This window comes from Nomascus leucogenys, chromosome 10 (assembly GCF_006542625.1).
Source record: "Nomascus leucogenys isolate Asia chromosome 10, Asia_NLE_v1, whole genome shotgun sequence".
Classification (NCBI taxonomy): domain Eukaryota; kingdom Metazoa; phylum Chordata; class Mammalia; order Primates; family Hylobatidae; genus Nomascus; species Nomascus leucogenys.
Genome location: NC_044390.1, coordinates 36,515,218 through 36,538,438, shown reverse-complemented (window position 1 = coordinate 36,538,438; position 23,221 = coordinate 36,515,218). Strand labels below are relative to the sequence as shown.

At 42.9% G+C, this 23,221-nt stretch overlaps 1 protein-coding gene across 1 annotated transcript; it reads left to right on the top strand.

The window, feature by feature from the left end:
* SLC35E3 (solute carrier family 35 member E3) lies at window positions 1-20,193 on the top strand. Its single transcript, XM_003259792.4, has 5 exons — window positions 1-674; window positions 1,802-1,912; window positions 5,897-6,055; window positions 13,365-13,447; window positions 18,893-20,193. Exons 1-5 carry the CDS (start codon window positions 273-275, stop codon window positions 19,077-19,079), a joined length of 942 nt encoding a protein of 313 aa, XP_003259840.1. The 5' UTR covers window positions 1-272; the 3' UTR covers window positions 19,080-20,193.
* Window positions 20,194-23,221: the final 3,028 nt, after the last annotated feature.

Genomic DNA, 23,221 nt, shown 5'->3' with positions numbered 1-23,221 from the left:
GCGGAAGTACGGGAGCCCCGAGTCACGTGGCTGCTGGCGGAGATGGGCGAGGCGTGGGACGTGCTGCCGCGTCCTAGCTGGCTTACAGGGCGGCGGCGGGGCGTGTGTCCTCTGTTAATAGTGCTACTCGCCCGGGGTTGATCTGTGCATGCCACTCCTGGGTCAGACGGTGAGGTCGGCGTCTGCGAGGACGCGGCGGTGGAGGAGAAGGGCAGCCGGAGACAGGCCGGGCGCCCCTTCGGAGGCTAGACGGCCCCGGCTTCGCGGGGATCATGGCATCGCTGGTGGACCGAGTGCGGGGCCACGGGCGAATCGCCGCAGGGCTCCTGTTCAACCTGCTGGTGTCCATCTGCATTGTGTTCCTCAACAAATGGATTTATGTGCACCACGGCTTCCCCAACATGAGCCTGACCCTGGTGCACTTCGTGGTCACCTGGCTGGGCTTGTATATCTGCCAGAAGCTGGACATCTTTGCCCCCAAAAGTCTGCCGCCCTCCAGGCTCCTCCTCCTGGCGCTCAGCTTCTGTGGCTTTGTGGTCTTCACTAACCTTTCTCTGCAGAACAACACCATAGGCACCTATCAGCTGGCCAAGGCCATGACCACGCCGGTGATCATAGCCATCCAGACCTTCTGCTACCAGAAAACCTTCTCCACCAGAATCCAGCTCACGCTGGTGAGTAGCTTCAGCTTCCCAAGGCGCCGCTCTCCCGACCCACCTCCTGCACTGGCCCGGGAAATTCGAACGCACAAATCCACAAATGAGTCATCTGTGGGCATGTGAACTTTTAGGCTTATTTTGGGGAGGGGGGAAAAGGCCATCTTGTCAACCCAGAAGAGTGGGCTTGTGTGAGTTTTAGTAGCTGCCATTTGATGGAAATCGTTAAATGCTGTGATCGATAAGAAAAAAAGCTGTATTGGGTGGTACAGTCCATTGTTATCAGAATATCTGCAAAAGCTCAAACTGAAAAACAGCCTTTCTCCCCCAGGGGAATCAAATCGTGTATGATAAAACGTGAAAAGATTTAGCATAAAGTAGGTCTCAAAACGTCTGCAGCACCATACTGCAGAGCTGTCTGCATCTTTAAATAAAAGGAGGTGGACTCAATTTTAGCACTTGGTAACTTATTATATTTAAGATCTTTTTCTATTTTTTTTTTCTTTCTTTCTTTCTTTTTTTTGAGACGGAATTTCACTCTTGTTGCCCAGGCTGGAGTGCGATGGCACGATCTCGGCTCACCGCAACCTCCGCCTCCCGGGTTTAAGCGATTCTCCTGCCTCAGCCTCCCGAGTAGCTGGGATTACAGGCATGAGCCACCACGCCCGGCTAATTTTGTATTTTTAGTAGAGACGGGGTTTCTCCATGTTAGTCAGGCTGGTCTCGAACTCTGACCTCAGGTGATCTGCCCGCCTTGGCCTCCGAAAGCGCTGGGGTTACAGGCGTGAGCCACCGTGCCGGGCCTTATATTTAAGGTCTTTATGCTTATGCTGTTTAGACGCTAGTTTGGGGATCCATTTACTCACTTTTGTATTCATGTGGTATTTTCTTGCAAAGTGCAATATATTTACCACAAATTTAAAATGGAATTAAATGTGAATTATCAATATAGATTTGTCATATTTCACGTTTAGGAAATAGGATTAACAACCAGTTTTCCCAAGTCAAAAAGGAAAACGTTTATACAGGTTCATTGTTTCCCAGTTATGTGTTTATCATTAGCCTTGTAAGACATTGTGAAAGGACTACTAAATTTTTGTCTCTTGAATTTAATCTGAACAACATTTACCTCTTTTTCGTTACAGATTCCTATAACTTTAGGTGTAATCCTAAATTCTTATTACGATGTGAAGTTTAATTTCCTTGGAATGGTGTTTGCTGCTCTTGGTGTTTTAGTTACGTCCCTTTATCAAGTGGTTGGTAATTTTTTTTTTCTTTATGTGCCTTTTTAGCAGATTTCATAAATTTTGAAGCTGTATTCCAAGGTTTAGAAAATACAGTATAGAGACAATAGACTGTTGGGAAGAAAGCGTAATTGCATAAGTTGTCTGACTCAAGGTGAAGAGAAGAAAGGAGACAGAGAAACTTGGGTGTGTGATGCTCACCAAATACCTACCTGTTTGTAAGTGTATAATATCCATGCTTAACAGTCTCAGCTTGGGGTCAAGTTATTTTCTGGGAAATCTTTACAAAATACGTAGTAAGACTTTTTACTTCCTGAGTTTGTTATGTTTTCTGTTTAGTCTTTACTTTTAACATTGTTGCGAAGGAGTGAGTGTACTTCCAGAAGTCTGAACAGTAATGAAAAATTTCAGATTTTTAGATGTTTTTGCCTCAAAAATTATACTGCTGTTACAACTTGTTTATTGGCTTTTAATAATTTGTCTAATATAGATTATTATAATAATATTATTACTATAATAGAGTAATTTATATTAATGAATATTTTTCCATTTGTGCAAGCACAGTGCCTTGCCTATAACAGATATTCATTAAAAATGTGTTCATGGATTCACTTACTTCATTACCATAAAATCCTAACAAGTATGGTTTTTGATTCTTATTTAGTGGAGAAAAAATAACTTGCTGTAGGGGACAGTGAAACAATATTCTCTCTATACTGAAAACCTTGGTCTGGAAATTCTGGGTGTGCCTGCATGGGGAATCAAAGCCAAAATGTGTAACCAATTTTACTTTTTTCACAAACATCCACTGGTTATAAACTAAGGCTTTCTTGTTAGAAATTTTAGGAGTTCAGTAATAGAGCCCTGGCATCTTAAACATTCTAGTAGTGATCATGTCAGAGACAGTGTTTGAACATATTCTGCAGTGAAATACATTTTCTAGTGGCAGAGAAGCAGTTTAAATAGAAGAAGAGGCTAGTGAACATTCCTATTCATCTTTCTTGTTAAATGCACTTGTTTTTGCCTAGTATAGGCAATTTATTAAACGGAGCAAGAAATTGTACTCCTTATACGTAATGGATTCAGAGTATTCACTATCTCTGTCACTATGACCATTTTTGTTCACACAAGTCTCAAAATTGCTATAGATTAGAATCAAAGGATTCCATATCCCTAAGGTAGATATTTGAAATGAGATTGACCAAGGAATGATTGTAGATTAATGGACAGTTTCTTATCAGTAAATGGTAAAGGTACTATTACAAAATAGGTATATTCCCAAAACATTCCTCTTAAAGAAAGTTGTATCTGCCCACAGTATCTTGGGATAATTTCTATGTTGTTTCTCTTATACTGCTGGAGACATTAAATGGAGTTAAAAGACAAGTGACCAGCTATTAGCTTGAGTTGTAGAAAGATGGTTGACTCATTCATTCATTCAGCAGACATCTTTTCTGCATTATGTTCACCCTTGAGGATACAAAGATGAAAAGCAGCTACAGTCCAGCAGTGTAGAAACACAAGGAGACAGCTGATCACAGTAGCATACGTATCCCAAGGTAGGAGGAAAGTTCTGAGGAACACCAAGGAGGAAGTGGCAGCTCTAAAAGAGGGGCGGTGAGGTAAGACTTTATGGAAAAGTTAACAATTTAAATTGAATGGCACACAGAAATGAGCTCAGCAGGGAAGGACAGCTGGTCTCTTCCTTGCAGCATGCGTGCAAGTCTGGAGCATTTTTGGAGAACTTGATTTGTTTGGTGAGGCTAGGCAGTAGGTGCATTGTGAGAAGACAAGGCTGAGGAGTGGGTGAGACCAGATGTCAGGGTCGTGAAGCCATGCTAAGGAAGTGTATCTTTATTGAGCACGTACCAGGAGAGGAGTTCAGACAGGGACTGACTTGATCATTCCCCTGTCTTTAGAAAAGTAACTGATGGCAATGAAGGGTGGGTAAGAGGGAAGGAAGGGTGAAAGGCAGAGCAGTCAGGAACCTACCTGTACTTCACGGGACAGGCAGGAAGGGTCTGGGCTAGGGCAGTGGGAATGGACAGGGAAAGGTTAAAAGGCACTCCAGGGGCGTTTTGGGGAACATAGGAGAACCTGACTGACTGTGAGAGTGAGGAAAGTAAGGCTGTGATCCCTGAGGGAGATTATATCATCAATTATTGGAACCACACAAGAGGAGCCCATTTGTAGAAGAAAGGCACCAGTTGATTTTAAACAAGTTCCTGCAGATTATATAAGTAGAGATGGCCAGGAGACTGTGGCCAATATAAGGTTAAGGATGCTCAAGGGATGAGGGAAGAGCAGTAGATCTCAGCAAATAGTAAAAGACATCAGTCAGGGTGATGAAAGAGGAAGGCAGACGTCTGCCTTAAAAACTGTAAGTGCAGGAGGCAATGAGGGAGGAGTACAAACCAGAGGGTAGTTCTTCCAAGCAAAACTTGCAGGTTTTGCAAAGAGGGCTCACAGGAAGGGCCACAGGGAGTCTGGACATGGCCATGGAGGTCATGGTGCCCTTAGGAGAGCATTAGAGGGGTGGCGGCAGGAGCCAGGCTGTGCTGCATTGAGGGACAGTGGAGGCCTGAGAGCCCCTGCTGTTCCAGGCAGTCCTGTGGTGAAGACAAGCGACTGCCCGGAGAGGCTGCAAAAGGAAAGGGGGGTGAGCACACACCCTCTGTATCCGTTTTTGCTCGCTGCTGTGCCCCGAGGAGCAGGCAGCAGAAGAATCAGTTCTTTGTCCTTCATATTCACAGAGGACTCTTAGTTAAAGCTGGCAGGAGTATGGTTCAAATTCCCTGCTCTTCTATTTTTGTCTTGATGAATTTCTATAGACTTAGAGTTTATGTAACAAGATACCCAGACCTACAGGAACAAGAAGTATGTAGAAGTCATTCAGAAGCCTAGCTGTTCTTGCCAGATCTGAGCCAAACAGTCCTGTTAAAGCTTCTTCAAAGCCTCTTTTTCAGTTATATTTGTGAAGCATTTTGTGGACGAATGGGATTTGAGGTCTTGAGATGTTGTTTCCACTGAATGGTATGGTATTTTAGGGTTAGTGATTATCCAGTGTATCTAGGTGTATTGGTGGGGGATGAGGAATAGTATCCACAGAAAAGTCATCCAGAGAGAGGAAAATTTCTTCTACCATTGATTGGGTTTTCCAAAGCAACTGACAAGACCACATACCTTTTCAAGCCACATACATTGGCAGCCATCTCTAACCTGCCCCATGCCCCATTGTCATCATGTCCCCCCAACCTCTGTCTTCCTTTGTTTTTTGTTTTTAGACAGAGTCTCGCTCTGTCACTGAGGCTGGAGTGCAGTGGCACGATCTCAGCTCACTGCAACCTCCGCCTCCTTGGTTCAAGCGATTCTCCTGCTCAGCCTCCCGAGTAGCTGGGACCACAGGCGCGTACCACCACGCCCGGCTAATTGTATTTTTAGTAGAGGTAGGGTTTCACCATGTTGGCCAGGCTTGTTTCGAACTCCTGACCTCAGGTTATCTGCCTGCCTTGGCCTCCCAAAGTACTGGGATTACAGGTGTCAGCCACTGCTCCTGGCCCCTGTCTTCCATTTTTAAAATTTTGCCATTTTTAGAAAGAAATGAAGTCCAACACTGCATCTGTATTCCTAATCACCTGAATTTCCATTTCTCCCTTATTTTCCCAAGATCTTTTATCCTTGTAGGCCCTTATATGCATTTATTTTTCCCTATTTACTAGGATCAGGTAGAAGGAAATAGAGGGCTTTTCTCCTCCTTCTAAGAATTGAGAAGAAGCTAGATTATCAGAATTAAATTTATAGAGCTATTTTCATCCATGGTGCTTAAAGGGCATTCATATAGCTTACTGGTCTTTGAAATCTTGTAGAATAATTAGACATTTTATCTTCCCCTACTCTATACCCCACATTCCCATCTTTGTGACTCTAGTTGTCGCATCTTTGATTATGTGATACTATTTCTTTTGTGCCAGACATGTTTTATCTCCTAATTTTCAGTGGGTAGGAGCCAAACAGCATGAATTACAAGTGAACTCAATGCAGCTGCTGTACTACCAGGCTCCGATGTCATCTGCCATGTTGCTGGTCGCTGTGCCCTTCTTTGAGCCAGTGTTTGGAGAAGGAGGAATATTTGGTCCTTGGTCAGTTTCTGCTTTGGTAAGTTCTAATTGATTTGATATCTAAGAAACAGTATAATAATAACTCCTCCATTATTAATGTAATTTTTAGTTTTCAGAGCACTGTGTCCAATCCATTTTCACATATATCTTCATAATCACCATATAAGGAGGTAAGGTAAGGATTCTTTTTCAGATGAAGAAATTGAGGCACACAAAGGTGAAGGGACTTGCCTAGAGTGAGGCAGCTACTCAGTGGCAAAAGCAGGACTATAATTAATGTCTTCTGATGCCTGTTTACTGTTCTGACCATGTCAAGCTAGAGCCCACAAATAATTTGGACATTTAGATTAAGTTAAATTTTTTTACAATGAAAACATAGCTTTATAATCACTATATCGATTTTGAACATATGTAAAAATATAAAGAAAGTGAAGGGGCCAGGAACAGTGGCTCACTCCTGTAATCGCAGCACTTTGGAAAGATGAGGTGGGCAGATCGTTTGAGCCCAGGAGTTTTAGACCAGTCTGGGCAACATAGGAAGACCTCATCTCTACAAAAAATTAAAAAATGGGCAGGGTGTGGTGGCTCATGCCTGTAATCCCAGGACTTCGGGAGGCTGAGGCAGGTGGATCACTTGAGCTCAGGAGTTCAAGACCAGCCTGGCTAACATGGCGAAACCCAGTCTCTACTAAAAATGCAAAAAAATTAGCTGAGGCTGGGTGTGGTGGCTCATGCCTGTAATCCCAGCACTCTGGGAGACCAAGGCAGGCAAATCACCTGAGGTCAGGAGTTCAAGACCAGCCTGGCCAACATGGCAAAACCCCATCTCTACTAAAAATACAAAAATTAGCCAGGCGTGGTGGCGCACACCTATAATCCCAGCTACTCAAGGAGGCTGAGGGACGAAAATCACTTGAACCCGTGAGGCGGAGGTTGCAGTGAGCTGAGATCACACCTCTGTCTCAAAAAAAAAAAAGGAGCTGGGTGTGATGGCATGCTCCCTGTAATCCCAGCTACTCAAGAAGCTGAGGCACGAGATTTGCTTGAACCTGGGAGGTGGAGGTTGCAATGAGCCAAGATCGTGCCACTGCACTCCAGCCTGGGCCACAGAGCAAGACTGTGTCTCAAAAAAAAAAAAAAAATCGAAAAATTAGCCAGGCATGGTGGCACATGCCTGCAGTCCCAGCTACTTGGGAGGCTGGGGTGGGAGGATCACTTGAGCCCAGGAGGTCAAGGCTGCAGTGAGCCAAGATAGCACCACTGCATTTCAGCCTGGGCAACAGAGTGAGACCCTGTCTCAAAAAAAAAACCAAACCAAAACAACAACAACAAAAGACAGTGAAGGGCCCCTGGAACCCTATCACACTAAGGTAATTACCTTTACCATTTTGGTGAGGATCATTTCATGGATCTCTTTTGTATAAACACATAGGTACACATGCATGTGTGTATAATTTTAGATACGGAATGATATCATAGATGCTATTTTTATTGCGGATTCCTCTTCCCTAGCCTTCCTAGCCACACACTCTTCCACATTCTATTACCCCCTAATCCGTGCCCCTTGAAGTCATGTTAACTTTCTAAGTGCTTGTTCTTCCATATTTTTCTCCATGCTGTAAATATCCATATAAACACACACACACACCAATTAAACATCTATTTCTTTTCTTTTTTTTTTTTTTTTTTGAGATGGAGTCTCGCTCTATTGCCCAGGCTGGAGTGCAGTGGTGCAATTCTCAGCTCACTGCAAACTCCGCCTCCTGGGTTCAAGCGGTTCTCCTGCCTCAGACCCCCGAGTAGCTGGGACTACAGGCGCACATCACCACGCCCAGCTAATTTTTGTATTTTTAGTAGAGAGAGGGTTTCACCATCTTGGCCAGGATGGTCTCGATCTCTTGACCTCGTGATCCACCCGCCTCGGCCTCCCAAAGTGCTGGGATTACAGACATGAGCCACCATGTCCAGCCACATCTGTTTCTTTGACAGAAGTGGAATCCTATTACATATGCTTTTCTGTATCTTGCTTTTCTGACTTAATAATATCTCCTAAAAATCTCTCCAGCGCATTCTTTTCAGGGTCTGTTTTGTTGTTGTTGTTTTTGTTTTGAGACAGAGTTTCACTCTGTCACCCAGGCTGTAGTGCAGTGGTGTGATCTCTGTTCACTGCAACCTCCACCTCCTGGGTTCAAGTGATTCTTGTGCCTCAGCCTCCCGAGTAGCTGGAATTACAGGTGTGCGCCACCACGCCTGGCTAATTTTTTTGTATTTTTGGTTGAGGCGGGGTTTCACCATGTTGGCCAGACTGGTCTTGACCTCCTGACCTCAAGTGATCCACCCACCTCCGCCTCCCAAAGTGCTGGGATTACGGGCGTGAGCTGCTGTGCCCAGCCAGTGTCTGTGTAATAGCCCTGCTGCATATTCACTTTTTTCCCAGTTCTTTACCACTGTGAACAATATTGTGATAAACATCCTTGTACATCATGTGTTCTCATGTACTGATACCTTTTTTCCTATGGAAATGAGTCCCAAGAGTGGAATTGGCAAATCAAGGGATATGTATTTTGGGGACTTTTAGAGACAGGGTCTGGCTATGTTGCCCAGGCTGGCCTCAAGCTCCTGAGCTCAAGTGATCCCCCCAACCTCAGCCTCCCAAGCAGCTGGGACTAATGCTTTGGGGACATCTTAAGTTAGAATGTATAATCCTCCTATGTCTTAGTCAGTTCAGGCTGCTATAACAAAACTACAATGGACTGGGTGGCTTAAACAACAAATACTCATTTCTCACAGTTCTGAAGTCTGGAAGTCTGAGATCAGGCTGCTGGTATGGTTGGGTTCTTGGTGAAGGCTCTTTTCCTGCTTTATAAATGGCAGTCTTCTTGCCATATCCTCATCTGACAACAAGGAAGAGGAGAAGCAAGCTCTCTTGTATCTCTTATCATAGGGACTAATCCCATTCATGAAGGCTCTACCCTTATGCCATAGTCACCTCCCAAAGGCCCCACCTCCCAATACCATCACATTGCAGGTGAGGATTTCAACATAGGAATTTTGGGGGGACACAAACATTCAGTCCATAACAACTTACTTATCATGAATTCCTGCTTCCCCCAAGAGTTTGCACAACTCTTGGAACACAGTCAGTGGGAATGTTTTTTTTGTTGGTTGCATCAATTTATCAAGCACCTGTATAGCCCTTAGTCTCTTCCCAGCACTATTCCAAGCACTATGTAGATATTAACTTATTTAATCTTCATAACTTTATTAGGTTGATGCTATACTAATACTATTTGTATTAGTCCATTTTATGATGTTATAAAAGAATACCTGAAACTGAGTAATTTATAAAGAAAAGAGGTTTATTTTGGCTTATGGTTCTGCAGACAGTACAAGAAGCATTAGTGCTGGCACCTACTTCTAGTGAGGGCCTCAGGAAGCTTACAGTCATGGTGGAAGGTGAAGGGGGAGCAAGCATGTCACATGGCGAGAGAGGGAGCAAGAGAGAGGGGGGAGGAAATGCCAGTCTCTTTTAAACAACTAGCTCTCATGAGAACTAATAGAGCAAGAACTCACTCATTACCCTGGGGAGGGCACCAGGCCATTCATGAGGGATCCAGCCCCATAACCCAAACACCTTCTACTAGGCCTCACTTCCAATATTGGTGATCAAATTTCAACATGAGATTTGGAGGGAACAAACATCCAAACTATATCATCATTGTTACTGTTTTTACTGATAAGGAAACCGAGAGATAGAGAGTTAGTAACTGGCTCGCAATCCCACAGCTAATAAGCAGAGCCACAATTTGGATACATGCCTTCTGGGTCCAAAGTCTGTGTTCTCCAGTGCTCTGCTCTGCTTCCCCTAAGTAGACCAGTAGTTGTTTCGAATTTATATATTTTACCATATACACTTTTTTCTAAAGTAGAGGTCATTGGACCATCTATCAGATAATATTTCCACTTTGCAAAAGTCCTAGCCATTCTGGTTATCTGGTTTCAAACCATTGCAGCCTAGAGACCTTATACTACAAGGAGAGAGGATTTTTTTGGTAGCCTTCTAACAGGTTTTAAAATGAGGACAGCAGCAGAAAAGCCATTAAAAAAAAAAAAAAAGGCAAAGAAACCAAGACCACAGCAGGCTGAGGCCATTTAGTGTGAGGGAAAGTCATCTTCATTCCTTAATGTCCCTAGGAGGCATCCTTGACTCAAAGTAGGGCATTGTGTCAACTAACTTTTTTTTTTTTCCATATGAAGCCAGCATTACCCTAATACCAAAACCAGGAAAGGACACAACCAAAAAAGAAAACTAAAGACCAATATCCTTGATGAACATAGATGCTAAAATCCCTAACAAAATACTAGCTAACTGAATCCAACGACATATCAAAAAGTAATCCACCATGATCAAGTGGGTTTCATACCAGGGATGTGGGGATGATTTAACATACAAAAGTCAATAAATGGGATACACTATGTAAACAGAATTAAAAACAAAAATCACATGATCGGCTGGGTGCGGTGGCTCACGCCTGTAATCCCAGCACTTTGGGAGGCCGAGGCGGGTGGATCACGAGGTCAGGAGATCGAGACTAGCCGAGACCATCCCGGCTAACACGGTGAAACCCCATCTCTACTAAAAATACAAAAACAAAATTAGCTGGGCACGGTGGCGGGCGCCTGTAGTCCCAGCTACCCGGGAGGCTGAGGCGGGAGAATGGCGTAAACCCGCAAGGCGGAGCTTGCCGTGAGCCAAGATCGTGCCACTGCACTCCAGCCTGGGCAACAGAGTGAGACTCCAAATAAATAAATAAATAATCGCATGATCATCTCAATAGATGCAGAAAGAGCATTTGACAAAATTCAGCATCGCTTTATGATTAAAACCCTTGGCAAAATCGGCATACAAAAGACATACCTTAATGTAATAAGAGCCATCTATGATGAACCCTCAGCCAACATAATACTGAATGGGGAAAAGTTGAAAGCATTCCCTCTGAGAACTGAAACAAGACAAGGATGCCCACTCTTACCACTCCTCTTCAACATGGAACTAACTTCTTTATATTCTTCAAAGTCCGTAACAAAGACCCTAACAAAGTAAAGTAATTGTGTTTTTAATGATGTGCCAAGTATCAAGAAATAGGTATGTAGCATTCTGTGAACTCAATAAAATTAGCAATGATATATTTTAGATATATTTCTAGAAACTCTTTTTAAAATCTCTAAGCAAATTTCTCTATGTTGGCTATTTAATAGACCTCACTATTGTAAATTAAATGAGGTATTACTGTATTTACCTAAGTAGGACACAAATCCAGTTCCTCTGGCCTTCTTAAGACTGCACTGATTTTAAAACTGATAAAACCTACATGGGGCTGGGCACAGTGGCTCATGCCTATAATCCCAACACTTTGGGAGGCCAAGGTGGGAGGATCACTTGAGCCCAGGTGTTTGAGAACAGCCTGGGCAACATAGTAAAAGCCTGTCTTTACAGAAAGCAAAACAAAATAACAAAACCCTATACAGGACAAAAAGCATCTTCAAATATGACGTTTTCTTCGGAACTTAAACTTCTTAATAGTTTAGATCATGAATATTATTTTATCTAAATTCAGAAACAAAATGATTCTATAACTTTTTGGATAAAATTATGGGGTAGATTTGAACAGAACATTGTATGTGTATATAGTGGTCCAACCCATTTGTCCCCCTGTGCCCAGCCAAGTTATCTATAAAAAGGAATAATATTTTTACAACTACTTTGTGGATGTATGTGAAAATTAAATGAATGAATATATGTAAAACAGAACAATTATTGGTGCATAATAAGTGTTATGTAAGTGTAAGCTGTGATCATCATGATTTTTATTATGTCCTCAAGTAGTTTCTAAGCTCTTTGAGGGCAGGAACTTTGTACATATTGCATTCCTCACAAGTCCTGGCCTAACTTTGTAGATATCCAATGAATGCTTATTGAGTTAAATAAGAATAAAAATGAGGCCAGGTGCAGTGGCTCAGGCCTGTAATCCCAGCATTTTGGGAGGCCAAGGCATGCAGATCACCTGAGGTCAGGAGTTTGAGACCAGCCTGGCCAACATGGTGAAACCCCATCTCTACCAAAAAATACAAAAAAAATTAGCTGGGTGTGGTGGCATGGGCCTGTAATCCCAGCTACTGGGGAGGCTGAGGTAGAAGAATCACTTGAACCTGGGAGGCGGAGATTGCAGTGAGTCGAGATTGCGCCACTGCACTCCAGGCTAGGCGACAGAGTGAGACTCCATCTCAAAAAAAAAAAAAAAAAAGAATAAAAATGAGCAATTTAATAGAAAAAGATCTCGGCCGGGTGCAGTGGCTCATGCCTGTAATCCCAGCACTTTGGGAGGCCGAGGTGGGTGGATCATGAGGTCAGGAGTTCAAGACCAGCCTGGCCAAGATGGTGAAACCCATCTCTACTAAAAATACAAAAAATTAGCCAGCGCAGTGGCAGGCACCTGTAGTCCCAGCTACTCAGGAGGCTGAGGAAGGAGAATCATTTGAACCTGGAGGATGGAGGTTGCAGTGAGCCGAGATCGTGCCACTGCACCCCAGCCTGGGTGACAGAGTGAAACTCCGTCTCAAAAAAAAAAAAAAAAAAAGAAAAAGAACAAGATCTCGAAGGATGTATGCTAAGATGTTAATGTGTGGGTGGTTGGGATTATCAGAATTCCTTATATTATTTTTGCTTTTCTTTATTGTCTGATTTACAATAATAATAATGCATATGTATACTTTTTCTTTAGATTAATAAGAAAAATGAACCTGGAAATTCACAATAACAGAAAGGATGTTATTGCAGTATTTTTCGTTGATTCTTGTGGAAAAAATTATGTTTTTTCTAAACACTGTTCATTCTGCTTTTTTACTTGCAATTCTTACTGTCTCCCAAATTCTCTTTTTTTTTTTTTTTGAGATAGAGTCTCACTCTGTCACCCAGGCTGGAGTGCAGTGGCGCGATCTCGGCTCACTGCAAGCTCTGCCTTCCGGGTTCATGCTATTCTCCTGCCTCAGCCTCCCAAGTAGCTGGGACTACAGGCGCCCGCCACTGCGCCCAGCTAATTTTTTGTATTTTTAGTAGAGACGGGGTTTCACCGTGGTCTTGATCTCCTCAACTCGTGATCCGCCCGCTTCGGCCTCCCAAAGTGCTGGGATTACAGGCGTGAGCCACCGCGCCCGGCCCTCTCTTTCTAATCTCATTTATTAATGGTTGATATTTGAATTTTTTAAAATGCCGAATGAAATGTATCTTTGCTTGATGATTATGATTGCAGTGCTTTGCATTAATGGTTCTTTTGGTTTATTTGTAGCTTATGGTGCTGCTATCTGGAGTAATAGCTTTCATGGTGAACTTGTCAATTTATTGGATCATTGGGAACACTTCACCTGTCACGTATCCTTTTCATATAACTTACAAATGCATCATCTTTTATATTTTCCAAAACTTTTACATTCATTACCTTATTTGAATCTCACACTAACTATTGCACGGCCTAAATTGAGTAGAGAGAGTTATTTTTAGCCTTTTACTGTATCTTTACACACTAAAGGATTTTAAAGAAATATGAACTGAAGGGGCGAGTGTGGTGGCTCACACCTGTAATCCCAACACTTCACGAGGCCGAGGCGGGTGGATCGCTTAAGGCCAGGAGTTCAAGACCAGCCTGGATAACATGGTGAAACCCGGTCTCTACAAAAAATATATAAATTAGCTGGGTTAGGTGGTGCACACCTGTAATCCCAGCTACTCAGGAGGCTGAGGCACAAGAATTGCTTGAACTGGGGAGTCGGAAGTTACAGTGAGCCGAGATTATGCCACTGTACTCCAGCCTGGGCAACAGAGCAAGACTCTGTCTTAAAAAAAAAAAAAAAGAAAGAAATATGAACTGAAGAAGTGGGTTAGCTTTTTGTGTCATGAATGTTTCTGAATTTTCTTATGTAATAGGTGACCTTTTCCCTTACGAAAATTAACTCAGAGTACCATTTCTTACAGACAGTGAGATTAAATATTTTTTGAATGAACAGTGAGGTGGAGGTTTGGATTTTCAAACAATTTTCAGGTATTTATAGTAACAAAGTAGAGGAATGGTTAACAAATAACAAAAGATAATTTCAGGCCACTGGCATCTGGCTATGGAATATGTGTTTGTACTTATTTGGATATGGGTGTGCCTGTTTTTCTCAATATTATTTCAAGTCAAGAAATGAAGTCATTGGCCGGGTGCCATGGCTCAGGCCTGTAATTCCAACACTGTGGGAGGCTGAGGCAGGAGGATCGCTTGAGCCCAGGAGTTTGAGACCAGCCTGGGCAACATAGGGAGACCCTATCTCTACCAAAAAATAAAAATAAAATAAAACATAGAAATGAAGTTATATGTTAAAGGTCAAATTCAACGGTCCATTTATACCATTCTGCTTGTCATCCTGTTTCTCTTCACATTTCACTCTGCCCCCACCCTTAGACAAATGCAACGAATGAATTTCCCCAGGAAGTAAACAAGTAGGATATTTGCCAACTGTCAATAAAAAACAACAGCGATAAGTTTTTTAGAAAACCAATACTTAAAAAAATATTTATTTTGTGTCAGACACTGTTAGAAACATTTTGTATGTATTAGTCCATTTAATTCTCACAGCAGCTCTGTGAGGTAAAGTCTGTCATTTTAGTTTATAGAAAAAATAGAGGCACAGAGAGGTTAACCAACTCACTTAAGGCACACAGCTGACAAATGGGATGTCCAGATTTGAACCCATGCAGTCTAGTCCCCAAATTTGTACATCATACTACCCAATCAAGGCATCCAAATATGTGTTCTGATTTAAAACATAAATTTATTCAATAAGTATTTATTGAATACCCACTAAACCATTCATTGCTATAAAAATATTTATATACTGAACATCTACTGTGTGCCAGGCACCAGGGATACAGTAATGAACCACATAGACAAAAGTCTTTGCTCTCACAGGCTTGAATTCTGGTGAGGAAGACTAGAAATAGAAAACAATTAAATATTTATTTACAGTGTTGGATAGTGTTAACTGCCAAGGAGTAAAAATAAAGCAGAGAAGAGAATGTGAAATGTCATAGACAGCAATGAAGTTCTAGGCAGGGCTAGTCAGGAAGGCCTCAGTGGGAACACAACATTTGAGTAAAGACCTGAAGGAAATGCGGTTGCTCCATGCAGATCAGGAGGAAAGAACATTCCAGGCAGAGGCAACAGCAGGTGTGAGGCCCTAAAAAAACCAAGGAAGCCTGTGTGGTTGGAGCAGGTTGAGCAAAGGAGGGAATGTGGTAGGCTGAGAAGTAACACAACTGAATTGAGTAAGGCGTTTACATAAGGACTGTTAAACTGAGTAAGATGAGAAGCCATTAGCTTTTTGAGCAGAGAAGTAACATGATTTTACATACATTCTAATAGAAGCACCCAGTGGGCCGGGTGCAGTGGCTCATGCCTGTCATTCCAACACTTTGGAAGGCCAAGACAGGAGGATCCCTTGAGCCCAGGAGTTCGAGACCAGTCTGGGCAACATAGTAAGACCCTGTCTCTACAAAAAGTTTTTTAAAATAAAATAAATCATAGAATCACTCAGGGATCCTGTGTTGAGAATAGACTTAAGAAGGATTTCTCAACCTCTGGGCTGTTGACTTTTTGGGCTGGACAGTTCTTAGCGCAGGCCTGTTTAGTACACTGTAGGATGTTTTCAGCAGGCCTGGGCTCTACCACCAGATGCCAGTAGCATACATACCCTTTGCCCAGTTGGGACAACCAAAAATGCCTCCAAAGATTGTCCACACAGCAGAATCACCCATGGTTGAGAACTACTGGACTGAAAGAGGCACAGGAAACTCAGGAGACTGCTACGATATTCTAATTTAGAAGTAATAGTGGCTACCAGTATGATAGCAGTGGATATAGTGAGAAGTGATTGGATTCTGGATATATTTCTAAGAAGAGCCAACAGGTTTTGCTGCCTAGTTGGATGTGGAGAAAGAGAAAACAAGGCTGATTTACATGGTTTTTGACCTGAGCACCTGGTAGAATGGAGTTGCCATCAACTAAGATAGGATAGCCAGAAGGAGGTTTGGGGCTGGGGAGGAAGATCAGGTGCTCAGTTTGGGGAGTATTTTGTTGTTGTTGTTTTTGAGACAGGGTCTTGCTCTGTCACCCAGGCTGGAGTGAAGTGGCGCGATCATGGCTCACTGCAACTGTTGGGCTCAAGCGTTCTTCCCACCTCAGCCTTCCAAAGTGCTGGGATTACAATTGTGAGCCACTATGCCCAGCCAGGTGCTCAGTTTTGGATAAGCAAGTCTGAGGGTTCAAAGGTGACATCTCAGCAGGAGGCATCACAGGGAGTCAGCAGTATGAAGCTGTGGCTTAAAGTGGTGAGACTATTTGAGATTACCAAGCAGACAAGTAGAAGAAAATAAGTCCAAAGATTGAGTGTTGGGTTTGAGTCCAGTATTTGGAATTCAGAGAGATGAGAGAAACTAGGTGGAGGATGAGAAGGAGCAGTCAGAGGTGGAAGGAAGGAGGAGAGTGGCACAGAACCAGAGTAAGGAGGAGGAGGTGGGGTCGGTGTCTGTGTCAGATGCCGCTGGCAGGCCAAGTTCAAGGAGACTGGTCACCATTGAGGGGCTGAGTGAGGTGGAGGGCACTAGGTTTGACCAGAACATTCTGAGGGCTGGGGTGACAGCCTACCTGGAGTAAAGTGCAGAACTGGAAATACCACATGTAGACTGCTCTTTTGCTGTTGTTTTTACAAAAGGATTCATAAATAGTTTCTTTAAATTTGACCTCCTTCTAGTATAAATAAAAGAGAAGCTGAGGAGTAAAGAAATTTAAAGTGTTATAGCCAGTGCACATGAAGATAGCTCATAATTGAAAATAAAACATATTATGACTATTGCCAGTAACCTTGGGAAGATCTCTATGTCTCAGGAAGTCACCTTCATGGGATCAAGCCACCACATGCACCTGGTGACACGGCCCGTGCTCTCCTGAGGCACTGCTGCTGCCCAGTGGGAACCTCCAGGCTGCTTAGGTGGGCTTGGAGGTCAGACAGGTCCAGGTGTGAACACCGAGCTCTGCCACTCCCTGTGGGCCTGACTAGTGTGGGAACTCTCAGGGTCTCACTCTGATCACTTATGAAATGTATGAAGTGGAAGAAGTACGATCTATGATGTTGGATGGTTGTATTTGAGAGAATGTGTCAAGCACCAAGCAGGTGTTTATGATACATAAGTACTGCTATTGGTAATGTTATTATAGCTAGCACATATGGTGCTTACTATATGCTAGAAGCTTTGTGTATATTAACTTTTTTAATCCTTACAATAACCCTGGGAGGTATTATTTTGTTCCCCTTTTATATAGTGAGGAAACTGAGGCACAGAGTGGTGGCTGTTTCTAGTGTTGTAATTAGGAAAAGCACATAGGCACACATCATACATCTGAAGAACAAGAAAGTACTCATATAGAAAAAATAATTATATTTAAATATAAGTGTGTGTGTGTGTGTGTGTGTGTGTGTGTGTGTGTGTTAGAGATGGAGTTTCGCTCTTGTTGCCCAGGCTGGAGTGCAATGATCTCGGCTCACCGCAACCTCTGCCTCCCAGGTTCAAGCGATTCTCCTGCCTCAGCCTCCCAAGTAGCTGGGATTACAGGCATGCACCACCACACCCGGCTAATTTTGTATTATTAGTAGAGACGGGGTTTCTCCATGTTGGTCAGGCTGGTCCCGAACTCCTGACCTCAGGTGATCCACGCACCTTGGCCTCCCAGAGTGCTGGGATTAGGATTAGAGGCATGAGCCACCATGCCTGGCCACAAGTAATTTTTAAATGGGGTATGTGTGTATTTAGTTTGCTTTTTAAATGAACAATGATTTGGAAAAACCTTAATCCAGTGGCATGTTACTGGCAGTATTTTGGATTAGAACATGGGCTTTGGAGTTAAATAGACCCATTTATGTTTGGACTCCAACTCTGCTGCTTAATAGCTCTGTAATCTGGGGCATGTTACTTAAAATCTCTGAGCCTCTACAACCGTAAATAGGAAGAGTGAGCCTCCAGTGAAGGTAAACATGATGCCTAACTTCGACGATTTCATGTAAATCGCCCAGCATGGTGTTTGGTGTATAGTTGGTGCTCAGTATTACTCCCTCTCTCTCCCCCTTTTCCCTCCTAAACTCAAGTTAGCTCTTTGGTACCTTATATATCTCACTTCATTTCCCAAGGAAACACCACTGTAAAACATAATTATAAATTGCTGTACAAAATACCTTCCCTGGACCTTGTTTGAATGTCTTTCCTTTTATATTGTAACCCTTTTCTTTTTTGGAGGTCAGTAGGAATGGTTGAGGCAGTCTTGTGTCTCTGATTAATCAATCGCTAAAACCTACCTGAAGAAACTAAGAAGTTCCCATTATTCTCTTTTTTTAGACAGTCTTGTTCTGTCGCCTGGACTGGAGTGCAGTTGTGCATTCTTGGCTCACTGCAACCTCCACCTCCTGGGTTTAAGCGATTCTCGTGCCTCAGGCTCCCGAGTAGCTGGGATTGAAGGCATGCGCCACCATGCCCAGCTAATTTTTGTATTTTTTGTAGAGACAGGGTTTCACCATGATGGCCAGGCTGGTCTCAAATTCCCAGCCTCAAGTGATCCACCACCTCAGCTTCCCAAAGTGCTGGGATTACAGGCATGATCTGCCATGCCTGGTCCCATTGTTCTTTACATGGGATGGGCTGCTTTTGGGTTGTTTTATGCAGTGTGAGAGTGTGTGTTTAAATGTAACATCTATCTTGTTATTCCTTTTTATCCTTATCCAAAAACCTCAGCTATAACATGTTCGGACACTTCAAGTTCTGCATTACTTTATTTGGAGGATACGTTTTATTTAAGGATCCACTGTCCATTAATCAGGCCCTTGGCATTTTATGTACATTATTTGGCATTCTTGCCTATACCCACTTTAAGCTCAGTGAACAGGAAGGAAGTAAGAGTAAACTGGCACAACGTCCTTAATTGGGTTTTTGTGGAGAAAAGAATGTTGTCCCAAGAAGATAAAAAATATTGTTAAGTGTGCAAGCTATTAAAAAAAAAAAACTGGGCCAGGCACGGTAGCTCATGCCTGTAATCCCAGCACTTTGGGAGGCCAAGGCCAACGGATCACCTGAGGTTGGGAGTTCGAGACCAGCCTGACCAACATGGAGAAACCCCGTCTCAACTAATAATACAAAATTAGCCAGGCATGGTGGCACATGCCTGTAATCCCAGCTACTCGGGAGACTGAGGCAGGAGAATCGCTTGAACCCGAGAGGCGGAGGTTGCAGTGAGCCGAGATTGTACCATTGCTCTCCAGCCTGGGCAACAAGAGCGAAACTCCGTTTCAAAAAAAAAAAAAAAAAATTGGTGACTGATTCAATGATGGAATGATTTGTCAGAATTAACACAAAGGAAATTTTATTCATATAATGACTTTTTTTAAGAGTCTCTTTTTTTAAAAAAATTAATTCTCTAAAACCAAAATGGTTCATGCTTCTTTTTAAAAATGATTGTATAAAATGTATGGGATGGTTAGCCTGGTGTGGTGGTGCACACCTGTAATCCCAGCTACTTGAGAGGCTGAGACATGAGAATCACTTAAGCCTGGGAGGCAGAGGTTGCAATGAGCCAAGATCGCACCACTGCACTCCAGCCTGGGTGACAGAGCAAGACTCTGTCTCTCTCTCTCTCTCCATATATATATGTATGTATGTGTGTGTGTATACATATATATACACACACATATACATGTGTATGTATATACCATCCCATATATATGTGGATATATATATATGGGATGGTTTGGTTGGTCCCAGCAAAGTACATGAAAATTAAAGTTCTGTGATAATGACAGAGGAATTGCTGTTACTGTGCTGCAAATGTGCTGTGGGTTCTCAGTGTTCATACTCTTCTAAGGAAGGACACACAGTAGCTCTCTGCTTGCTGATAGATGGTTTCCCAGTGTGAGATTTGTTATTTTGATCAGAGTATTCAAATCAGAATTTAAATCTAGTGTTTCTATTTTAGTTTAGCTTCCTGATTTATATAAATGAAATCTCATTTATAAAGTGTAATAAAGATGACTAAGACAAAATCCAATTCTAAAAGTATGATTTTTTTCTAGTAGAAAATTGATGTAAGAAATCATACATTATTCATACATTTATAGGTCATCTCTTTTGAGTTTTCAGTGAACTATAGAAACTATATGGAGTTAAAAAACAAAATGGCAGCCAATCTCAGAGGTTCACACCTGTAATCCCAGCACTTTGCAAGGTTGAGGCGGGCAGATCACCTGAGGTTGGGAGTTCAAGACTAGTCTGACCAACATGGAGAAACCCCGTCTCTACTAAAAATACAAAATTAGCCAGGCGTGGTGGCGCATGCCTGTAATCCCAGCTACTCGGGAGGCTGAGGCAGGAGAATCGCTTGAACCCAGGAGGCAGAGGTTGCGGTGAGCCGAGATCATGCCATTGCTCTCCAGCCTGGGCAACAAGAGTGAAACTCCATCTCAAAAAAAAAAAGCCCTATGTTTAAATGGCCCAAAGAAAAGACTATAAATGGAATTGAACTTGTTTGTTAGCTGTTTTATATTGAGCATTTTATATTGGTAAATTAGCTGGGCAACAAGAGCAAAACTGTGTCTCAAAAATAAACAAATAATAAAAGAAAGACCGGATTTATTAGATGTGGTCCATTTTGTCTTTCTGTTCCCAAACTTAAACTGGATTATACCTGCTGATATCAGGAATATAATGATAATTGCATTCATTCAACAAAAATTAATTGAGCATATACTGTGTGCCAGGTACTGTCCTAGGCATTATGGATATAAAACAGTTTTTATGCAGAGACAGTCCTATATTTCCTATGACCTTAAGGAACATTTGTCTAGTATTAGAGATAGGACTAATTAAACAAAAACAAGACAAGACAAGAATAATTAAGCAGCAAACTCAATGAATGCTAAAGGGAACATGGTTCTGTGAGCACGTAACAAAATAATCTGGCCCAAGCTTGGCACTTGTGGAGGGAGTCCATGAAGAAAGTTTGAGCTGCAGTCAGATATATAGAAGTTAGCTAGCTAGGCAGAGGGAGGGTATTGCATTCTGGAAAGAGGGAATAGCACATACAAATGCCCAGTGGTTGAAGGAATTGTGATGATTTTAAAGAACTGTAAAAAGGATGGAGTCTGGAGACTAAATTTGGGAGTGGGGAGATATGGTGTGTCATGCACCTGGGAAGGTAGATAGGCCTCAGGCCCTACAATACCTGGAGGCTATGGAGGAGAACCAGAGAGATGCCAGGAGACCAGTTAGTTGGGAGATGACTGTAGTTAGAGATGGTGGTAGCTTGAAAGGTAGTGGAATGAGATAAGTGGAAATATTCAAGAGAATTGAGTAGCTGGAATCAACTGGACTGGAGATGGATTGGAAATGGAGGGCATGAGAAGGGGTGAAGTTAAGGATCACACTTCAGCTGGGCGCGGTGGCTCATGCCTGTAATCCCAGCACTTTGGGAGGCCGAGGCGGGTGTATTGCTTGAGTGCAGGAGTTCGAGACCAGCCTGGGCAACATGATGAAACCCCATCTCTACAAAGAATACAAAATTAGCTGGGCATGGTGGTGTGGGCCTGTGGTCCCAGCTACTCAGGAGGCTGAGGTGGGAGGATCTCCTGAGCCCAGGAGGTTGAGGCTTCAGTGCGCCATGATCACGCCACTGCACTCTAGCCTGGGTGACAGAGTGAGAACCTATCTCAACAACAACAACAAATCACACATGTCTGATTTGCACAGCTTGATAGAAAATGGTGCCATTCTCTGAACTGGGAAACACAAGAAGAGGACTGAGGAGAGGGATGAGGCAGAGGAAAATTATGGGCCTTCTTGATACTGAGATATCCAATTAAAGATGTTGGCCAGGCATGGTGGCTCAGGCTTGTAATCCCAGCACTTTGGGAGGCTGAGGCAGGCAGATCACTTGAGATCAGGAGTTTGAGACCAGCCTGGCCAACATGGTGAAACCCCATCTCTACTAAAAATACAAAAATTAGCTGTGTGTGGTGGTGCATGCCTGTAATCCCAGCTACTTAGGAGGCTGAGGCAGGAGAATCACTTGAATCTGGGAGGCAGAAGCTGCAGTGAGCTGAGATTGCACCACTGCACTCCAGCCTGGGTGACAGAGACTCTATCTCAGAAAAAAAAAAATAAAAAAAAATGTTAATCAAATAATCAGTTTATAGAGGCCCAGAACTCAGGAATATGTTTAGTTGGAGTGGAGATAAAACAGGAGTTTCTGGGGTTTGCCTGACAAGGAAGAAAACAGACCAAGATGAGCTTGCTGAAGAAGATAGCATAAAGAAAGAACAGACTATAACTGAAGTTGAGGAACTCTGGTATACGATGATAGAACATCATGCTGCAAAAGAAACAGAGAAGGAACAAAGAGGCGGGAGGAAAATAGGCCGGGCACTGTGGCTTATGCCTGTAATCCCAACACTGAGAGGCCAAGGCGGGTGGATCTCTTGAGCTCAGAAGTTCAAGACCAGCCTGGGCATCATGGCGAAACCCTGTCTCTACAAAAAATACAATAATTAATAGTTTCGAAAGAAAGAAACCTGCCAAGCAAAAGGCCGGTCTCAGCCCAGGAGCTAGTAGCATGCAGTGGAACAGGTCTCTAGCCTGGATAGCAGCACTGGGACTTCCAGTCCAGACTCTGCCATTCACTGGTATAGCCTTTGGCAAAGCCTTTGGGCAAGTTGCTCGAATCTTACTTCTCAGTTTCTTCACCTATAAAATGAGGGCTTTGATCCAAATAATTTCCAGGGGACTGTCCAGCTCCAAAATCCCCTGATTCTGCTTTTTCAGATTAAAATTATAATTTCTCATTTGCTTATAATAAAAGCAGATTTGAATAAATTAATCAGAAGGGTTTGGTTTGTTTGACCTTTTTTTTTATTTTTATTTTTTTATTTTATTTTTTGAGACAGAGTTTCCTCTGTCTCCCAGGCTTGGTTGCTGTGGCTCAATCTCAGTTCACTGCAACCTCCTCTTCCCGGATTCAAGCGATTCTCCCGCCTCTGCCTCCCGAGTAGCTGAGACTACAGGCACCCACCATCATGC

Coding starts and splice junctions, on each gene's coding strand:
- SLC35E3 (XM_003259792.4), top strand. CDS start 273: ATGGCATCGCTGGTGGACCGAGTGCGGGGCCACGGGCGAATCGCCGCA. Junction 675..1,801: donor CCAGAATCCAGCTCACGCTG/GTGAGTAGCTTC, acceptor TTTTCGTTACAG/ATTCCTATAACTTTAGGTGT. Junction 13,448..18,892: donor GGGAACACTTCACCTGTCAC/GTATCCTTTTCA, acceptor CAAAAACCTCAG/CTATAACATGTTCGGACACT.